We start from the raw sequence: 17,821 nt of genomic DNA on the forward strand, positions 1-17,821 counted from the left end.
CAAGAAGGGGGAGGGGCAAAGGGAGGGGGAGAAGCAGGCTTCCCACGGAGCAGGGAGCCGGATGCGGGGCTCGATCCCAGGACCCCGAGATCATGACCTGAGCCGGAGGCAGACGCTTAACCAACTGAGCCACCCAGGCGCCCTTTCTTCAGGGTTTTAGCTGCCAGTGTTTCTGCTGAGAAGCCCGATCCTGTCTTGACCCCTGACGCTGTGTGGGTGGCCTGCTTCTTACTCTCTGAAGCCTTCAGGGCCTCTGTTCCACCTCCAGCATTGTGAGCCTTCACAGCGATGTCCTTGGTGTGGGTTTTTTCTCACCCAGTGAGCAGGGGACTCGGTGAGTCCTGTCAGTTCGGGAAACTTCCCGAAATACGGCTTTCAACTGTCTCTTCTCCAAGCTTTCCTCTGTTCTTCAGCTCCTGTCATTTAGATATTAGACCTCTGGGCAGCTTCTCTCATTCTCTTACCCAGTCTCATGGTCTTTACCTTTTTTCTTCTACTTTCTGGGAGGTTTCCTCAAATGTGTTTTCCAACCCTTCTATTGAGTATTACATTTTTGCCATTATACTTTTCAATTTCCAAAAGTTCTTCTTTGTTTCTTTGGGAGTTCCGTTTTTGTAGTGTGTATCCCTTTATTATGTAAACATCTTTCTGATATTATTACTAGCAATGTTTGAATTTTTTCTCCTTTCAGCTATTTTTTATCTTTGTTGCCTCTAATTTCCTTTCCTTTCTCTTTTTTTATGATAATTTCTTAAATGTTGGGTGATCTTTGATCATTTTCCTCATTGTAATTTTTGTTGCAACAAGGGCACCTGGGTGGCTCAGTCGGTTAAGCAGCTGCCTTCGGCTCAGGTCATGATCCCAGGGTCCTGGGATCGAGTCCTGCATCGGGCTCCCTGCTCACAGGGAGTCTGCTTCTCCCTCTTCCTCTGCCCTTGCTCCCAGTCATGCTCTCCCTCTCTATCTCAAATAAATAAATAAAATCTTTAAAAAAAAAAGAAATTTTATTGCAGTAATTAGATTCATATGCAGCTGTAAGAAATAATACAGAGAAACCTCTTGTGTATTGTACCTAGTTTCCCCCAATGATAACGTTTTGCAAAACTAGTACAATACCACACCCAAGACATTGACAGTGACACTCCACCGATCTTACCCAGATTTCCCGTTTTACTTGTCCTCACCTCTGTGTGTATTTACTTCTGTAGAATTTTATCATACGTGTATGTTCACATACGCACCACCGCAACGGAGACAGAACATTCCAGAACCACAGGCTTCCGTCTCTTGCCCTTTCTGCCCTTTTAGAACTATACACAACACCCTCCTGCAGCTGCCCACCCTGTCCCTAAGCACTGGCAACCACCGATCTGTTCTCCATTTAAAAATTTTTGTCATTTCAAAATGTTGTAGTAATGTATATGGTATGCAATCTTTTGGAATTGACTTTTTTCAGTCAGCCTAATGGCCTGGAGATTGACCCAATTGACTGTGTATATCAGTAGTTCATTCTTTTGTATTGCTGAGTAGTATTCCACAGTTTGTACGTACTACATTTATCTGCTGAAGGAGAACAGGGCTGTTTCTCGTTTTTTGCTATAACTCATACAGCTGCTATGAATATTCCTGTATAGGTTTTGTATGAACATAAGTTTTACTCTCTCAGGGATAAATGCCCAGGAGGACAATTGCTGGGTTATGTAAATAGTTGCATATTTAGTTTTATCAGAAACTGCCAAAGTAATTTGCTATGAGGCTGTACCACTTTGCATCCCCACTAGCAATGTGTGAGGGATACAGTTTCTCTTCATTTTCACCAGCATTTGGGTGTTGTCACGATTTTTTATTTTAGCTGCTCTGACAGATGTGCAGTGATATTGTGGTTTTAATTTGGATTTCCCCGATGAGTAATGATATCGGACATTTTCTTCAGAAGACGATTTGCCACCCGTACATCATCTTTGATGAAATATCATTCGCGTCTTCTGCCTATTTTCCAGTCGGATTGTTGGGGTTTTTCTTACTGTTGAGTTTTGAGATTTGCTTGTGTGTCTAGATATTGCAAATATTTTCTCCCAGTCTGCAGTGTGTCCCTCCAGCCTCTTCATATGGGCTTTTGCAGATCAAAAGTTCTGAATTTTGATGAGGTCTAACTTACCAAATTCTCCTTTTAAGGATCATGCTTTCGGTGTTGGGTCTAATAATTCTTTCCCTAGTCAAATGCCAAAGCTACTCTGCTGTTGTTTTTTTCTCCTAAAAGTTTTTTTTTTTTAAAGATTTTATTTGTCAGAGAGAGAGAGAGAGAGCGAGAACGCACAAGCAGGGGGAGCGGCAGGCAGAGGGAGAAGCAGGCTCCCCATTGAGCAGGGATCCTGATGTGGGACTCGATATCAGGAGCCCGGGATCATGACCTGAGCTGAAGGCGGACGCTTAACTGGCTGAGCCACCCAGGCATCCCTCCCCTAAAAGTTTCGTTTCACATTTTTTAAAAAAGATGCTTACTTACTTTGTTATTTAGGAGCCAACTCCAGTTGTGGGACCGACAGTGTTCTCTATTTTTTTTTTTATTGTAGTAAAATACACAAAAAAGTCATCATCTTAACCATTTTTAGGGGGAGAGTCAGTGGTATTAAGTACATTTACATTGTTGTGTAACCATCACCACCATCCATCCATAGAACTCTCTTCATCTCATAAAACTGAAACTCTGTACCCATTAAACACTAACTCCCTATGCCTCCCCCTGGCCAGCCCCCAGCCCTTGACAACCATCATTCTACTTCCTGCCTCCATGAATTTGACAATGCCAGGTACCTCACATAAGTGGAATCAGACAGGATTTGTCTTTTTGTGACTGGCTTATTTCACTTACCATAATGTCCTCGAGGTTCACCCATGTTGTGGCCTGTGTCAGAAAGCCCTTCCTTTTTAAGGCTGAATAATGTTCCACTGTGTGTATAAACCACATTTTATTTATCCACTCATCCGCTGATGGACACGTGGGATCCTTCCATCTTTTGGCTGTTGTGGATCATGCTGTAATGAACACGGGTATACCTGTTTTTTAATACCTTTGGGTGTATACCCAGAAGTGGATTACTAGATCATATGGTAAGTGTATTTTTAATTTTTTGATGCATCACCATACTGTTTTTCATACTGTCTATACCATTTTACATTCTCACCAACAGCACACAGAGTTCCAATTTCTTTTTTTTTTAAATATTTTTATTTATTTATTTGAGAGAGAGAGAGAGAGCACAAGCAGGGGGAGTGGCAGATGGAGGGAGCGAGAAGCAGGCTCCCCCCTGAGCTAGGAGCTCGACGTGGGGCTCCATCCCAGGACCCTGGGATCATGACCTGAGCCAAGGGCAGACGCTTAACTGACAGAGTCACCCAGAGTTCCAATTTCTGCACATCCTCGCCCATACCTGTTTGTTTGTTTGTTTGTTTGTTTTTAAATAGTAACCATTCTAATGGGTGAGGTGGTATCTTGTGGTTTGGATTTACATTTCTCTAGTGATTAGTGATGTTGAACATCTGTTCATGTGCTTATGGGCCATTTGTACACCTTTTTGGAAAAAGGTTGAGTCAAGTCTTTGCCCATTTTTTTTTTTTAAAGATTTTATTTTTAAGTAATCTCTACACCCAACATGGGGCTTGAACTCACAACCCTGAGAACAAGAGTCACATGCTCTACCAACTGAGCCAGCCAGGCACCCCTATTTGCCCATTTTTAAATCAGGTTGCCTATTTCATTGTTACTGTTGACTCTTAGGTGTTCTTTATATTTTTTGGATATTAACCCTTTATATGATTTACAAACATCTTCTACTATCCCATGGGTTGCCTTGTCTGTCAATTGTGTTTTCCCATGTACAGAAATTTTAAATTTTGATGTAGCCCAATCTGTTTTTTCTTTTGTTGCCTGTGCTTTTGGTGTCATATCCAAGAAATTGTCAGATCTGATGTCATGAAGTGTCATGCATGTTTTCTTCTAAAAGCTTTCTAGTTTTTGCTCTTACATTTTCAGTTTATTTTTGTTTCTGGTCTAAGACAAGGGTCCAGCTTCATTCTTTTGGATATGGATATCCAGTTCTCTGAACACCATTTGTTGAAAAGACCATTTGTTGAAAAGACCATTTCTTTTCCTCATTTAGTGGTTTTGGTACCTTTGCCACCAATCATTTGACCATATATGTGAGATCTTATTTCTGGGCCCTCTGTTCTGATCCACTGGTCTATATGTCTGTCTTTATACCAGGACCACACAGTTTTGATTACTTTAGATTTGTAGTAAGTTTTGAAATAAAAATGTGTGAAACCTCTAACTTCGTTCTTCATTTTCAAGGTTGTTTTAGATGTTTTGCATTTTAAGTCCATGATCCATTTTGAATTAATTTTTGTATAAGGTGCGAGATTTAGGTCGAAGACTTTTTTTTTTTTTTTTTTTTGCCTGTGGATGTCTAATTGCTCCAGAACCATTTGTTGAAAAGTCTCTTTCCTCCATTGACTTGCTTTTGACCTTTGTCAAAAATCAGTTGAACATAGTTGGATCTATTTCTGGGTCCTCTATTATGCTCCCTTGGTCTATGTGTCTGGCGCTCTGTCAATACCACACAATCCTGATTACTAGAGCTACATAGGAAGGCTTAATATCAGGTAGAGTGATTCCTCCCACTTTATTCTTCCTTGCCAAGATCGTTTTAACTATTCTAGGTCTTGCACCTTTCCCTATAAACTTTAGAATAAGCTCGTCTATGTTTATTAAAAATGTTTCTAGGACTTTGATAGACACTGAATTAAACTTATAGTTCAATTTGGGGAGAACTGACATCTTTACTGTGTTGAGCCTTCCAATCCATGAACATAGTGTTTCTTCATTTATTTAGGTCTTCCATGATTTCTTTCATCAGCATTTTGTAACTTTCAGCAAGGATCCTGTATGTGTTTTGTTAGGAATATTCATAAATATTTCATTTCTTTGGAGTGATTATAACTGGTATTGCTTTAAATTTTGGTTTCTACATGTTCATTGTCAGTAGAGAGAAATGTAGTTAATTTTTGTGGGTTGATCTTATATCCTCCGACATTACCCAGCCCATTTATTAGTTCTGAAAGGTGTTTTGTTTTTGTTTTTGTTTTTGTAGATTCCCTGGAATTATTTACCTTTCATTCCTGACAGTTTCACCGGATACAGAATTCACCATTGACAGTTTTATCAGTTCTTGAAAAATGTTGTGCCACTTCCTTTTGGCCTCCATGGTATCTGATGAGAAATCCACCATCATTTGAATTAGTGTTCCCTTATAGGTAATGTGTTGTTTTTTTTTTTCTTTCTGGCTGCTTGCTTTATTTTTTCTTTGTTTTTAGTGTTTGGAAATGTATGTGTTTTGGCATGGATTTCTTTGGGTTTATCCCTGTTTGGGGTTTGCTCAGCTTTTTGAATTTGCAGGTTTGTGTCTTTCACCAATTTTTGGAAGTTTTCAGCCATTATTCCTTCAGTTACTCTTCCAGCCCCTCTCTTTCTCCTCTCCTTCTGGGACTGTCGTGATACAAATGGTAGATCTTTGGTTACTGTCTCATGGGCCAAAGATGCCATCCGTTTTTGTTTTTGTTTTTCACTCCACTCTGTCTCTGTTCTTCAGACTGGGTCAATCCTATTCACCTGTCCTCAAGTGCACTGATTTTATCCTCTGTCCTCTCCCCCCTCCTACTGAGGCCATCCAGCATGTCTTTATTTCTGTTATTGTATTTTTCAGTTCTATTATTTCCATTTGGCTCTTCTATATAACTTCTATTTCTTTACTGAAAATTTCTCTTTTTCAAATTTATTTGCAGAGCATTGTATTGATTGTTGAAGCATTTTTATGATAGCTGCTTTAAAATCCTTGCCAGATAATTTCAACATCTGATTAACATCAGTGTTGGCATCAGCTGATTCTTTCTGCATTCAAGTAGTGATTTTCCTGGTTATTATTATGACGGGTGATTTTTTTTTTTTTTTTTACTGTACCCTGGACATTTTGAATTTATGTTTAGAAGACTTTGGGTTCTATTTGGTTCTTTTTTTTATAACAGGCGGTTGCCCTGTTTAAGTTTGGCATGCAGGTGCTGGCCTACATTTGTGGGCTAAGTTTCCATCAACAATTTAATTTTCAGAGACTTTGCAGTGTTATTTTCACCTGCTTGGTTTATCTGTGCTGCTGGGTCTCCCACCTGTTCCTGCTGCTGCTGCCAGAGAGAGCAGAAGGGGTTTCCCCAGGCCAGGTTGCCCAGGGTCCCTTGGCAGGGGAGGTGGGTCTCAGGCCAGGTGTGGAAGGAGAGTGCTCTCCCTGGCTGCTTGTTGTTAGTGGGCTTCTGACAAACTCCCCTTGCTGGTGATGCTGCATTTGTCTGGTATTGTCAGTGGGATTCCTGTTCAATTTGAGCGAGGAGCAAACCTACCCGGATCATCCTTTGTTGGCTTCGTGTGTGTGAGACACCTGCTGCTGAGTTGCCCCTTCATCTTAGGGTCCTAAACCAATTAGTCATCCTTCTCCCACCTTTCTGAGTTATGCTTTCATTGCCTCTTGCATATTTCCATGGTTTATCATTGTACTTAACAGAGAAGAACAGGGAGAAATGAGTCCCACATTGCGTGGGCCAGAAGTCGTCTTTGCAATAATTTTTAAAAGTGCAGCACCGAAGAGCCCAGTGGCAGTCAGCGTGTGTGAAAGGCCGTGTGACCTGGGGGGCTTCACTCTACATGGATCTGACTGTCTCTTTGAGGTCCCTTGGTAACTGATATCTTTTTTTTTCTTTTTCTTCTAGACTGTCAGAGTTCAGGGAGGCTGAGAACCTAAGTTCTGGCTTCTGCCTTGGGGAAGGACCATTGATGTGGGACTGTCCCAAACACAGAAAGATTATTTAGGAGATATGAGGAGACCACCAAGGGTGACAAATGTCCCACATATGGACATATAACATGGCTACTCCAGCAAATACTCCACAGCCGAGTCACCACCCCACAAGCCTTCATCGGGGGTGAGGCCTGCTCATGCAATGAGGGCTGCAGAGGTTGTTGAGTTTCTTGGCACATTTGTAAGGTGTTCTCTGACTTTGGCAAACACGTGTAAATTTTCTTAAGATTTTCACTTGGTATTTTTCTTTCTTTTTTTCTTTTTTAAAAAGGTTTTATTTATTTATTTGACAGAGAGAGATACAGCAAGAGAGGGGACACTAGTAGGGGAAGTGGGAGAGGGAGAAGCAGGCTTCCTGCTGAGCAGGGAGCCCGATGCGGGGAGCCCGATGAGGGGCTCCATCCCAGGACCCTGGGATCATGACCTGAGCCCGAAGGCAGACGCTTAACAGCTAAGCCATCCAGGCATCCCTCACTTGGTATTTTTCTTAAATAACCCTTGTGATGAGCTAAGATTCCTAATGAAGGCAGAACATGAGTAGGCAAACTGGAAGAAGCTCAAAATAATTATCTGAGCAAAAGAAGTCAGAACAAAAAGACAGATAGACGGACTCCATGATTCTGCTTATATAAAACTTTAGAAAATGCAAATGGATAATGGTGACAGAAAGCAGATCAGTGACTGTCTAGGCTTGGGGTGTTGTGAGGAGAGATGAGGGAGGGATTAAGGAAGGGCATGAGGACATGTGGCTGATGGATACATTCTCTAACTTGATTGTGGTGCTGGTTTCATGGGTGTGTGTGTGTGTGTGTGTGTATATATATATATATATATACATATATATATCAAAACTTATCAAATTGTGGGGTACTTGGGTGGCTTAGTTGGTTAAGTTTCTGCCTTCGGCTCGGGTCATAATCCAGGGTCCTGGGATCGAGCCCCACATCGTTGGACTCCCTGCTCAGTGGGGAGTCTGCTTCTCCTTCCTCTGTGGTCCCCCCCCCCCACCGCCATCATGCTCTCTATCTCTATCTCATGCTCATGTGCTCTCTCTCTCAAATAAGTAAATAAATAAAATCTTTAGAAAAAAACTTGTCAAATTGTGCACTTTAAATATGTGCAGTTCATTGTATGTCACTTATGCCTCAAAAAAGCTGTTTAAAAAAACAAAAACAAAAACATAAGACTGATCCCTATTTGCTGGCCATCTAAATTTCAGTTTCTGTAAAAGGGCGTAAATAATAACTACCTCATAATTTTGGGTAAGATTAAATGAGTAAAAATTAGGGGCGCCTGGCTGGCTCAGTCAGTAAGGCGTCTGCCTTTGGCTCAGGTGGTGATCTCGGGGTCCTGGGATGGAGCCTCCACAGCGGGCTCCCTGCTCAGCGGGGAGCCTGCTTCTCCCTCTGCGCCTCTCCCCCCTGCTTGTGTGCTCTCTCTCTTTCAAATAAATAATCTTTAAAAAAAATAAATGAGTAAAAATTAAAAGGATGAAGTGAGATGACATTCTCCCTTGATTCGACTGAAAGCCATGCAGTCATGCTCTGTCCCTCTCTCTCCTGTACTCATGTCCAATCCCTGGCCGGCTCCCTGGGTGACTACCAGAGTGGCTGGGGGCAGAGGTGAAACAGGATCGGCCATGACCTGGTGACTAGATAGTTGCTGAAATGGGGAGGTGGGTACATGGGAAATTGGCATATTATTCTACTTGTGGATATATTTGCATTTCCCATAACTATAATTAAAAAAGATAAACAGTGGCTCCCCATTTCACTGAAGGGAAAAACTGGCCCACGTGGCCCTACATGATTCCCCCACCCTTACCCCTCTGCCCTTATCTCCTCCTACTCACCTCCTCATTCATTGTTCCAGCCCCACCAGCTTCCTCCCTGTTTTTGGAACCTGCCAGATGCGCTCCTGCCTCAGGGCCTTCGCACTTCTCACATTTGAACCTGCTCAAATAGAGTCCTCTCAGTGAGTCCAGCCTGACTGTTCCACTAAAATTATTACCACCACCACCTGTCCCTTTCCATGCCCCCTTCTCTGCTACTTGTCACTTAGCAGTTATTATCTGACATCTTGTATAACTACTTGTTGCTGCCCCCCACCACTTTGGCTGAACCTAAGTTCCATAAAGACAGGAATTCCTGCCTGATGTGTTCACTGTTGAATCCTCAGCACTGAACAGAGTGCACAGTGGGTTCTCGATGAATGAATGAGCTACATATAAATATGCTAGTGGAATGCCTGGGAGGGAGGGAGCACTATGGGATTCATCATAATCTAAAAATATGTCATTGAGTCACTTGATAAACATAAGTTAATTGTTCCATATGTACTTTCTGTCCTGGTCTTTGGAAAATGAAGCTACCACTAATTTTTTTGTCGTTAATTTGTGGGAAGCAGTATGGTAGGGAGGGATTCCCAGAGTCTGTGGAGGTGAGCAGATCTGCTTTGAATCCTGGCTCAGCCACTTGCCAGCTATGTGACCTGCCCAAGTTGCGCAGCCCCTCAGAGCCAGATCTCCTCACTGATGGTGCCTGTTGGAAATGCCCTGCATCGGGGGCTAGGCTGGAAGCCCTGGGATGAGACTTCACCCCTTCCGCAAGAGGGACAAGACCACCTCCAGGACCTGCCCGGCTGCATGCCCCTCTAAGACCTGCTGGTGGGGTGTGCAAACGATGGTTGAAGGCACTGCTCAGGGACGGGCAGGGACATCTCTGAGATCACAAAAGGGGAGGTAACTCAGCCCTGGCCCATCCTGAGGCCCCCTCTCCAATCCCTCCGCCCCTCAAGCCTGAGGTTATAAACAAGTGACTCAGAGGAATGATGGGAGAATGCCCCATAACAGTTCACACTAGTGTCCTGGGGGCTAAATTTAACCCACAGCTGTAGCTTCTGGCACTTTGGGAACAAGTTAATCTTGGTGGCTGAGGCTGATTGTGTGTGTGTGTGTGTGTGTGTGTGTGTGTGTGTGTGTGTGTGTAGTGGGGGAAGGGTGAAAGTCCAGAGAAGGCTGGGCATCAGGACTGGCTATCCTGGGCCTCTACCCCGACACCCCTTAGATGGTAGACAGGGTGCAAGGGCCCCAAGGCCAAGGTAGCCTCAGGTCAAGCTTAGTATGGACCAAGAACAGTGAGCATAGACAGCTATCCTGGAATATTAAACTCTTAGAGTGTTACTTTTTGAACACTAGAATCCAGACTGTCACTCCCTTAGAATGTTAAAACCCTGGGAATTTAAATACCTAGAATAGTTGAATCCTAGGAAATTACTTTTCTAGCACGTCTGACACCTTACAATGTTAAAACCCTGTGACAGTGTACTCCCAGGAACACTGAGCCTCAGTGCTTCTGAACCTCAGCAGAACTGTAACTGAGGCCCTTAGAATCTAACTCACCCAACTCCCCATTGTGTAGAAAGGGAAACTGAGGCTCAACAGAGCCAAGTGACCTGTGCAGGCCCTTCAGAAAAGAGGTGACTGTGTTTACCTAAGGCAACTTCTTGCTTTCTTGCACAGTCTAAGGAGGGTCTCAGATCTGGAGTAGAAAGGGGTAAAGGTCTTCCCATTTTAAAGGTAGGGCAACAAGGTCCCCAATGAGTGAATGCCTTTCCAAGTTCACTGAACAGGAAACCCAAGCACAGTGGGGTGGCTGGGGTGAGATATACTCCAGGGAGGAAGATGAAGCACCCGGACAGAAAGGCCCAGAAGGCATGAACGAAGGGAGATCTTGGAAGAGGGACACCAAAGCTTCTTGCTCCCTGGCCTGAGGGGCAGAGCTTGGGTCGTCACCTGCCCTCACGGGCACTGCCTGACCAAGGAATGTAGTCGAGGCCTTGTGGTGCTCCATTTAGAAATGAGGCAGCGAGGCCCTCATAGGCCCAAATACCCCACCCCTGTCCCATGAGCCCGTGGGGCTGAGTCAAGGCTGCTCTGGGAGGGGGCCTCTGCCCAGCTGTCCCCTCTGAGTCATGTGCAGGAGGCCAGGCAGCTCGCCTTACAGGGCCCTGTCCACCTCTATATATAGCCCCGCGAAGACAGCTGCGTAGACCGAGAGTGACCCAGAAGGAAAGCAGGGGAATAGAAAGAGGAGGCCCCTGGCAAGGCAGCGGCACCCCAAGCCACCCACCATGACGCTGGGCTTGGAGCAGGCGGAGGAGCAGCGTCTGTACCAGCAGACGCTCCTGCAGGACGGGCTCAAGGACATGCTGGACCACGGCAAGTTCCTCGACTGTGTGGTGCGGGTGGGTGAGCGCGAGTTCCCGTGCCACCGCCTGGTGCTGGCCGCCTGCAGCCCCTACTTCCGGGCGCGCTTTCTGGCCGAGCCTGAGCGCGCGGGCGAGGTGCGCCTGGAGGAGGTGTCCCCGGACGTGGTGGCGCAGGTGCTGCACTACTTGTACACGTCGGAGATCGCGCTGGACGAGGCGAGCGTGCAGGACTTGTTCGCCGCAGCGCACCGCTTCCAGATCCCGTCCATCTTCACCATCTGCGTGTCCTTCCTACAGAAGCGCCTGTGTCTCGCCAACTGCCTGGCCGTCTTCCGCCTCGGCCTCCTGCTCGACTGCGCGCGCCTGGCCGTGGCCGCCCGCGACTTCATCTGCGCGCGCTTCTCGCTCGTGGCGCGCGACGCCGACTTCCTCGGGCTCTCGGCCGACGAGCTCATCGCCATCATCTCCAGTGACGGCCTCAACGTGGAGAAGGAGGAGGCCGTGTTCGAGGCGGTGATGCGGTGGGCTGGCAGCGGCGACGCCAAGGCGCAGGAGGAGCGCCAGCGCGCGCTGCCCACGGTCTTCGAGAGCGTGCGCTGCCGCCTGCTGCCGCGGGCCTTCCTGGAGAGCCGCGTGGAGAAGCACCCTCTCGTGCGCGCCCAGCCCGAGCTGCTGCGCAAGGTGCAGATGGTGAAGGACGCGCACGAGGGCCGCCTCACCGTGCTGCGCAAGAAGAAGAAGGACAAGGGGAAGGAGGCAGCCGGCGCCAAGGCTGCTGACAAGGGCACGGGCGAAGCCAAGGCAGGGGACGACGAGGAGGAGGCTGAACGCATCATCCCCGGGATCCTCAATGACACTCTGCGCTTTGGCATGTTCCTGCAGGACCTCATCTTCATGCTCAGTGAGGAGGGGGCCGTGGCCTATGACCCAGCGGCCAACGAGTGCTACTGTGCCTCGCTCTCCACCCAGATCCCTAAGAATCACGTCAGCCTCGTGACCAAGGAGAACCAGGTCTTTGTGGCTGGGGGCCTCTTCTACAACGAGGACAACAAAGAGGACCCCATGAGTGCTTACTTCTTGCAGGTGCCTGCCCAGCCCTGGGAGGGGCAGCCAGTGCCGGGTTCTGGGATCGCGGGTGGGGGGTGGGGGTCAGCTTTGGGGCCCATGAGAGGCTTGTGTCTACTTGTTGGGAGGGTGTTATTGGGTTTAGGATGAGATGTAGACCAGGGAGGTTGACTGACAGCCACTTGCCTGAAGGTTGAAGGCAGTTATAGGTAGTTGACAATTAGCTGCATAACTCTGATGTCTCTTTCAGGGGGATGTGAGCCCCAGGGAGGTCTGATATGTTGGAGGCCCTATCTCTGCACAGGGTTTGAGGTCAGGCACAGCAAGGTCAGTGTAGGGGTCAGTCTGGGGCAGGACCTTTGCGTGAGGCCCGGACTGGAGTATAGAACAGAGTGTCCCAAACAAAGGGAGCATCCTGCCTAGTCTTCTCACTGTACAGTTGAGAAAACCGAGGCCCAGAAAGGACCAGTAGAGTGGGGTGACCAGTCCAAGTTGTGGTGTCCCGTGGGATCTCAGAGGGCAGAGATGGTTCCCTGGTGACTGGCCATGTAGGTTTGAGTCCTGCCATCTGGGTGGAATTTGGACACCTGAAGGGGAAGTTAGGGTGCTTCTGCCTGAGGAATGGTGAGCAAGGGACAGAGACTGGAATGAGCCTAGCGAGTGGTGAGCTCAGTGAGGCCTGACCAGGTGTGGAGAAGGGTGAGGGGCAACTCAGTACCAGAGTTAAACCGGGAGCAGGGAGGGAGGGGGGCAGCTCCGCGAGCCAAAGCATATCATGGGCCTTGCTTATTTTCTCTGGGGATATTATCCTTCCTGCTTGATAAGGTTGTTTGAAGGTTACAGATGGTTATAAAGTGTTCATCAGCACATTGCTCAGCCTTCAGAAAACTTTCCGGAAAGATGAGCTACAAATATCATTGTAAGACTATGGAGATGGGACAGGGCCGCAGACTTACACTGTAGATTTTAAGGGATGAGGGGCAGAGCTGTATTTGGAGGTTTTCTGTGCAGTGGGCTGCGGTGGAAAACAGAGGGCAGGCAGGCCTCAGTTCCGAAGTTGTAGTGGGGAAGGGACAGGGCTCTGCGTGGGGTGCCCCATCGTGGTGCTGTAATGTGGTCTCTGGGCGCCGACCTCCGGAGGGCCCCGGTTGTTCTCAGCCTGGGTGGGGGGATAGGGTACTGTCTCCAGGGATGGCCTCCAGGCTGCGTTGGCCCTAGCTGGAGACCTGGCCTCCTCTGTGACCCGGGGTGGCTGGGGGAGTGGGGGCGTGGGGGCCGGTGGCTGACTGCACGCCGGGCCCGCAGTTTGACCACCTGGACTCCGAGTGGCTGGGGATGCCGCCGCTGCCCTCGCCGCGCTGCCTCTTCGGCCTGGGAGAGGCTCTCAACTCCATCTACGTGGTCGGCGGCCGAGAGCTCAAGGACGGCGAGCGCAGCCTAGACTCGGTCATGTGCTACGACCGGCAGTGAGCGGGGGCCGGGGGCGGGGTTGAGGGGCCCCGGGGGGCGGGGCGGGGCTGGGGGGCGCGGCGGGGGCCGGAGCCAGAGCCCGGGGCTGCGGGCGGAGGCGGGCTTGGGGAGGGGCGGAGCGGCGGGCCGCCGGGTGGGAGCCGGGACCCGAGAGGTGCCGCTAAGGCACCGGGTGCACCCCGAATATGTGCTGGCTGGGTGGGTGAATGCAGAGACAGGGACCCAGCGCGCTCCTGAACCGGGCGCTCGCCCTACTCCGGTCTCCTCCAGGTCGTTCAAATGGGGCGAATCGGATCCGCTGCCTTATGCCGTGTACGGCCACGCGGTGCTCTCCCACATGGACCTGGTCTACGTCCTTGGCGGCAAAGGCAGCGACAGGTGAGGCTCGGGCCTGGAGCAAGTGCAGGAGCAGGGCTGTAGGTTAGAGCGGGAGCACAGTCTCCCCAGGCTGTCGGGGATTTGTGCCGGCTGCCGCGGCAAGGCGTCCGGAGCCACTGAACCGGAGGAGGGGCGCTGTGCTCAGGCTTCCTCCCTCTCACTCACGGTCCCCCACCCCCAGAAAGTGCCTGAAGAAGATGTGTGTCTACGACCCTAAGAAGTTCGAGTGGACCGAGCTGGCCCCCATGCAGACTGCACGCTCCCTCTTCGGGGCCACCATCCACGATGGCCGCATTTTTGTAGCCGCCGGGGTCACAGACACGGGGCTGACCAGTTCAGCTGAAGTGTACAGCATCGCGGACAACAAGTATGGCTGCTTCCTGCCCCTTCCAGTGGGCAGTCAGGGACCAAGGGCCCCCCTGTGACTGCCTGGCTGTGTGGCTTTGAACCTGTTGGGTCTCTCTGCGGACGGCCCTGGCAGGAACCACGGTCCCTCTGCCTTGACATCAGCACAGGAATAGCCTCTCTCTCCTCATCAGCCATGAGGCGGGCTTCCCCCACAATTGGGGGCCAGGGTTAGGGCCAGCCTGGTCTGCAGGAGAGAGCTCCCAGGAGTGGGGCGGGAGATGCCAGGTTCTTCATTCAGAGAGTCATGCCGGCCAGTGGCCTGGTGCTCCAGATACACTGATGACCAAGACAGAAGCTGCCCGGCCCTGGGAGGTCAGGGGAAAACTGAGCTGGCAGTCCCCTTGGACTTAGCCAGCAAAAGGGATGGCGGGAGAAGGGTGCTCCAGGCCAAGGAAAGTTGGTGACAAGGCAGTTAGGAGAAAAAAAAGGCAGGCCTGTTGGAGGAAAGGTTGGAGGAAGGAAGGTGGGGATGGGGGCCACTGGGGTTGGAGAGGTGGCAAGCAGGGCTAAGGGACTTAATCCTGAGGGTGGTGAAATGCCTGTGATGGGTTTTAGGCTCACATCTGTGTTTTATTAGGTAACAGCTGATGTGGAGAACAGATTAGAGATCTTCCGGGAGGCAGGGGTGCAGCCACAGAGCAGGAGGTGGTGGCGGCATGCAGACGGGGGCACAGTGGCGATGAGGCAGAGGGGACGCACAAGAGAAAGATGTAGGCCAGGGCTTCCCACACTGGGGTATGCACGCGAATCTCCCGGGGCGTCACGTTAAAATGCAGATTCTCATTCTTGGGCCTGGGGAAGAGCCAGAGTGTGTATTTCTAACACCCCTCACGCCGCCCAGGTGATGCTGCTGCTGCTGGTCCACGGGCCGTACTTAGAGTAGCAAGAGTTTAGGAGATAGAAGAAATAAGATTTAGAGATTGATTGGATGTTGGGCATAAGAGGGAGATGTGGATGCTTTTGAGAGAGGGTGGGAGGTCATTTACTGGAGAACCACTGAGGTTAGATCGGAAATGTGAGGGTCCAGTCAGGACATGTGGACATGTGGGATCTGGGAGTGTCCCGGAGGAGCCCACCAGGGCAGAGAGAATGCTGAGCTGGAGAGATTTGGGGCCAACAGTAAACGGAGGGAATGAGCTCCCTCAAGAGAGAGAGTGTAAGAGGGAGAAGCTGAGGCCCAAGCCCCGAGGGATTGGGGAGGCAGATGCATTATCCAGGAAGGACTCTGAGGACATGAGAGGCTGGGCAGGTGGGAGGTGAGAACGTCACATCAGCAGAGATGTGTGTTATGCCTGGATTTTATGCTCTGTGGTGTGCTGGGGACCGGAGAGCTGTTTTGGAGGGTAGGGATGAAGGCCCAACCTCATGGCCAGAGGAGGGGAGTGAAGACACCCTGAGAATAATTGGGCAGTGAAGACGGGAAGAAAGATGGGGCAGGGGCGCCAGGGGAGGGCAGCTCCCCTGGGAGAATTAGTTCAGGAGCAAAGGAGGGCCGCTGGGGAGATCCATGGTGGATTGCACAGGGCAGGCTGGATGCAATGACCAGGGGACCTTGAAGGGAAATGGGAGGGGCAGGAGAATGGGGAAGGCTGGAGGGCGGTCCTGGGAGGGTCAGGACACAGAAGGTTGTGCCAGGAGTATGGGTGCTTGGGATTCGGGTTTCCAAGGGGTGTAGCTGAAGCTGTGGGCGCTGGGGCCGCTGGGTGATGCACCTCTTCACGCCCCCTCCTCCCCGCCAGGTGGGCACCCTTTGAGGCCTTCCCACAGGAACGCAGCTCCCTCAGCCTGGTCAGCCTGGCGGGCACCCTGTATGCCGTCGGTGGCTTTGCCACGCTGGAGACCGAGTCTGGAGAGTTGGTCCCCACAGAGCTCAACGACATCTGGAGGTGAGCCCGGGGCCCAGGGAGGTGAGGGAAGCCCCCGAGCCAGGCTGAGGCCCCCCAGCGGCACCTGGCGAGTTCATCCGGGGCTGGGGTGATCCCTCTTCCGGGGAGTCCCGTGTGGAAGGGACAGCGGACACACCCTGCTCAGCCCAGTCTTTCCGGTTTGGCTGGCAAGGGCCCGGTTTGCTCACAGGGCGCCATGCCCCGCTGTGGAGCATCAAGTGAGCCGCAGGCTGGAGCTGCCCCAAGCTTAGGGCCCAGACCCAAGGAAACAGGCTCCAGGGAGTAGAGGGGGCCCTGAAGAGGCAGCCAGGCCTTTCCTCCCCACTCCGTCCTGGGTACTCTTGCTGGAGGGGTGAGCTGGGGCCAGGATTGAGAAGAAGCTGGACCCCAACTTCTGAGAGCCATCGCTTTCCATGCTGGCCCTTCCTGGGGGTGGAGGGAAGAGGTTTCGGTGCCTGGGGCACCTGCTAAACCTTCAGTTATTCTCAGGGCTCCATGGGGGCGGGTGGGTCTTGGGGGCACTTCCGGAGTGCTGAGTACAGAATTCTCCAGAGGAGGGGCTGTGGAGATGCAGGCCTTCGTGGAGGCGTGGGACATTCCTTGAGAGGTGACCCTTCCTGGAATGTGGGGTGGCTGTTCTTTGGGGGTGGGCCTTGTGTGTGTGTGTGTGTCGGGGGGGTCTTTTCCCAGGACATGAGAATTCTCCAGGATCAGATCTTTCTGGAGCCGGGCCTGGGGCTTCGGGGACACTCCCCAGGGGTAGGCATCGTCAGCCACCCCTCTCCGCGGGGGCCCCCTCTGCCCTCGGCTGACCCAGCTCCGTGTCCCACTCCTCCCTCCCACCCCCAGATATAATGAGGACGAGAAGAAGTGGGAGGGCGTCCTGAGGGAGATAGCCTACGCAGCCGGCGCCACCTTCCTACCCGTGCGGCTCAACGTGCTGCGCCTGACCAAGATGTGACCAGCCCCGAGGGCCCGAACTAAGTACCCCCCCGCCTCGCACCCTGCGGCCACACAGGCCTGGACTTTTGAGGGCTCCGGAGAGGAGGCTGGGAGAAGCCCAAGGCCGCCTGGGTCCCGCTGTGCCATCTGGGGTGCTCTTCACCAGGGGAGGGAGATCGCTGGCCAGTCCTGGCCTTTCCGGCAGGGACCAGGAACTTAGGGCTCTCCGGTGTCCCCATATCCCCGGTCTTCTTGTTCCGTGAGCCAGAACCGCAGGGAGGTTGCATCCTGGGCCAGTCCCAGCCCACATGCGTGCGGGTGGGTATACCCGCAGGACTCCATCTCCTCGCCTGTCAGGTGGAGAGTGTCCCTTCCAAGCACACTCTGCAGCCTGGGTAAGTCACCTTCCTTAAGAGGAATAAAGTGCCTTCTGAGCAAGTGGCTCAGGGTCTGGAATCAGGTCCTCCAAGGGTCAGTGGCCAGGTGGTTGAAGATTCCAGGCTTTGGTGTTCAGCTGCTGGGTTGCCCAGGTCATTGGCCTCCACACTCCACGTGGGTATC

General features: G+C 50.7%; 1 protein-coding gene across 2 annotated transcripts in view; it reads left to right on the plus strand.

Moving 5' to 3' along the window:
• Nucleotides 1-17,821, plus strand: part of KLHL40 (kelch like family member 40) — a 38,891-nt gene that overhangs the window by 4,275 nt on the left and 16,795 nt on the right. The window contains exons 2-7 of one of the 2 annotated variants that reach the window (XM_027583372.2): nt 10,931-12,194; nt 13,482-13,642; nt 13,917-14,024; nt 14,206-14,391; nt 16,172-16,318; nt 17,168-17,309. In XM_027583372.2, the coding sequence (XP_027439173.2) occupies nt 11,034-12,194; nt 13,482-13,642; nt 13,917-14,024; nt 14,206-14,391; nt 16,172-16,318; nt 17,168-17,279 (1,875 nt within the window). In that variant the 5' untranslated portion in view covers nt 10,931-11,033 and the 3' untranslated portion in view covers nt 17,280-17,309. Of the gene's footprint in view, nt 1-10,910; nt 12,195-13,481; nt 13,643-13,916; nt 14,025-14,205; nt 14,392-16,171; nt 16,319-17,167; nt 17,310-17,821 lie in introns of those variants that run through there. The other variant, XM_027583371.2, reaches the window with a different exon arrangement.

The sequence above is a fragment of the Zalophus californianus genome, chromosome 1 (assembly GCF_009762305.2).
Source record: "Zalophus californianus isolate mZalCal1 chromosome 1, mZalCal1.pri.v2, whole genome shotgun sequence".
NCBI lineage: Eukaryota > Metazoa > Chordata > Mammalia > Carnivora > Otariidae > Zalophus > Zalophus californianus.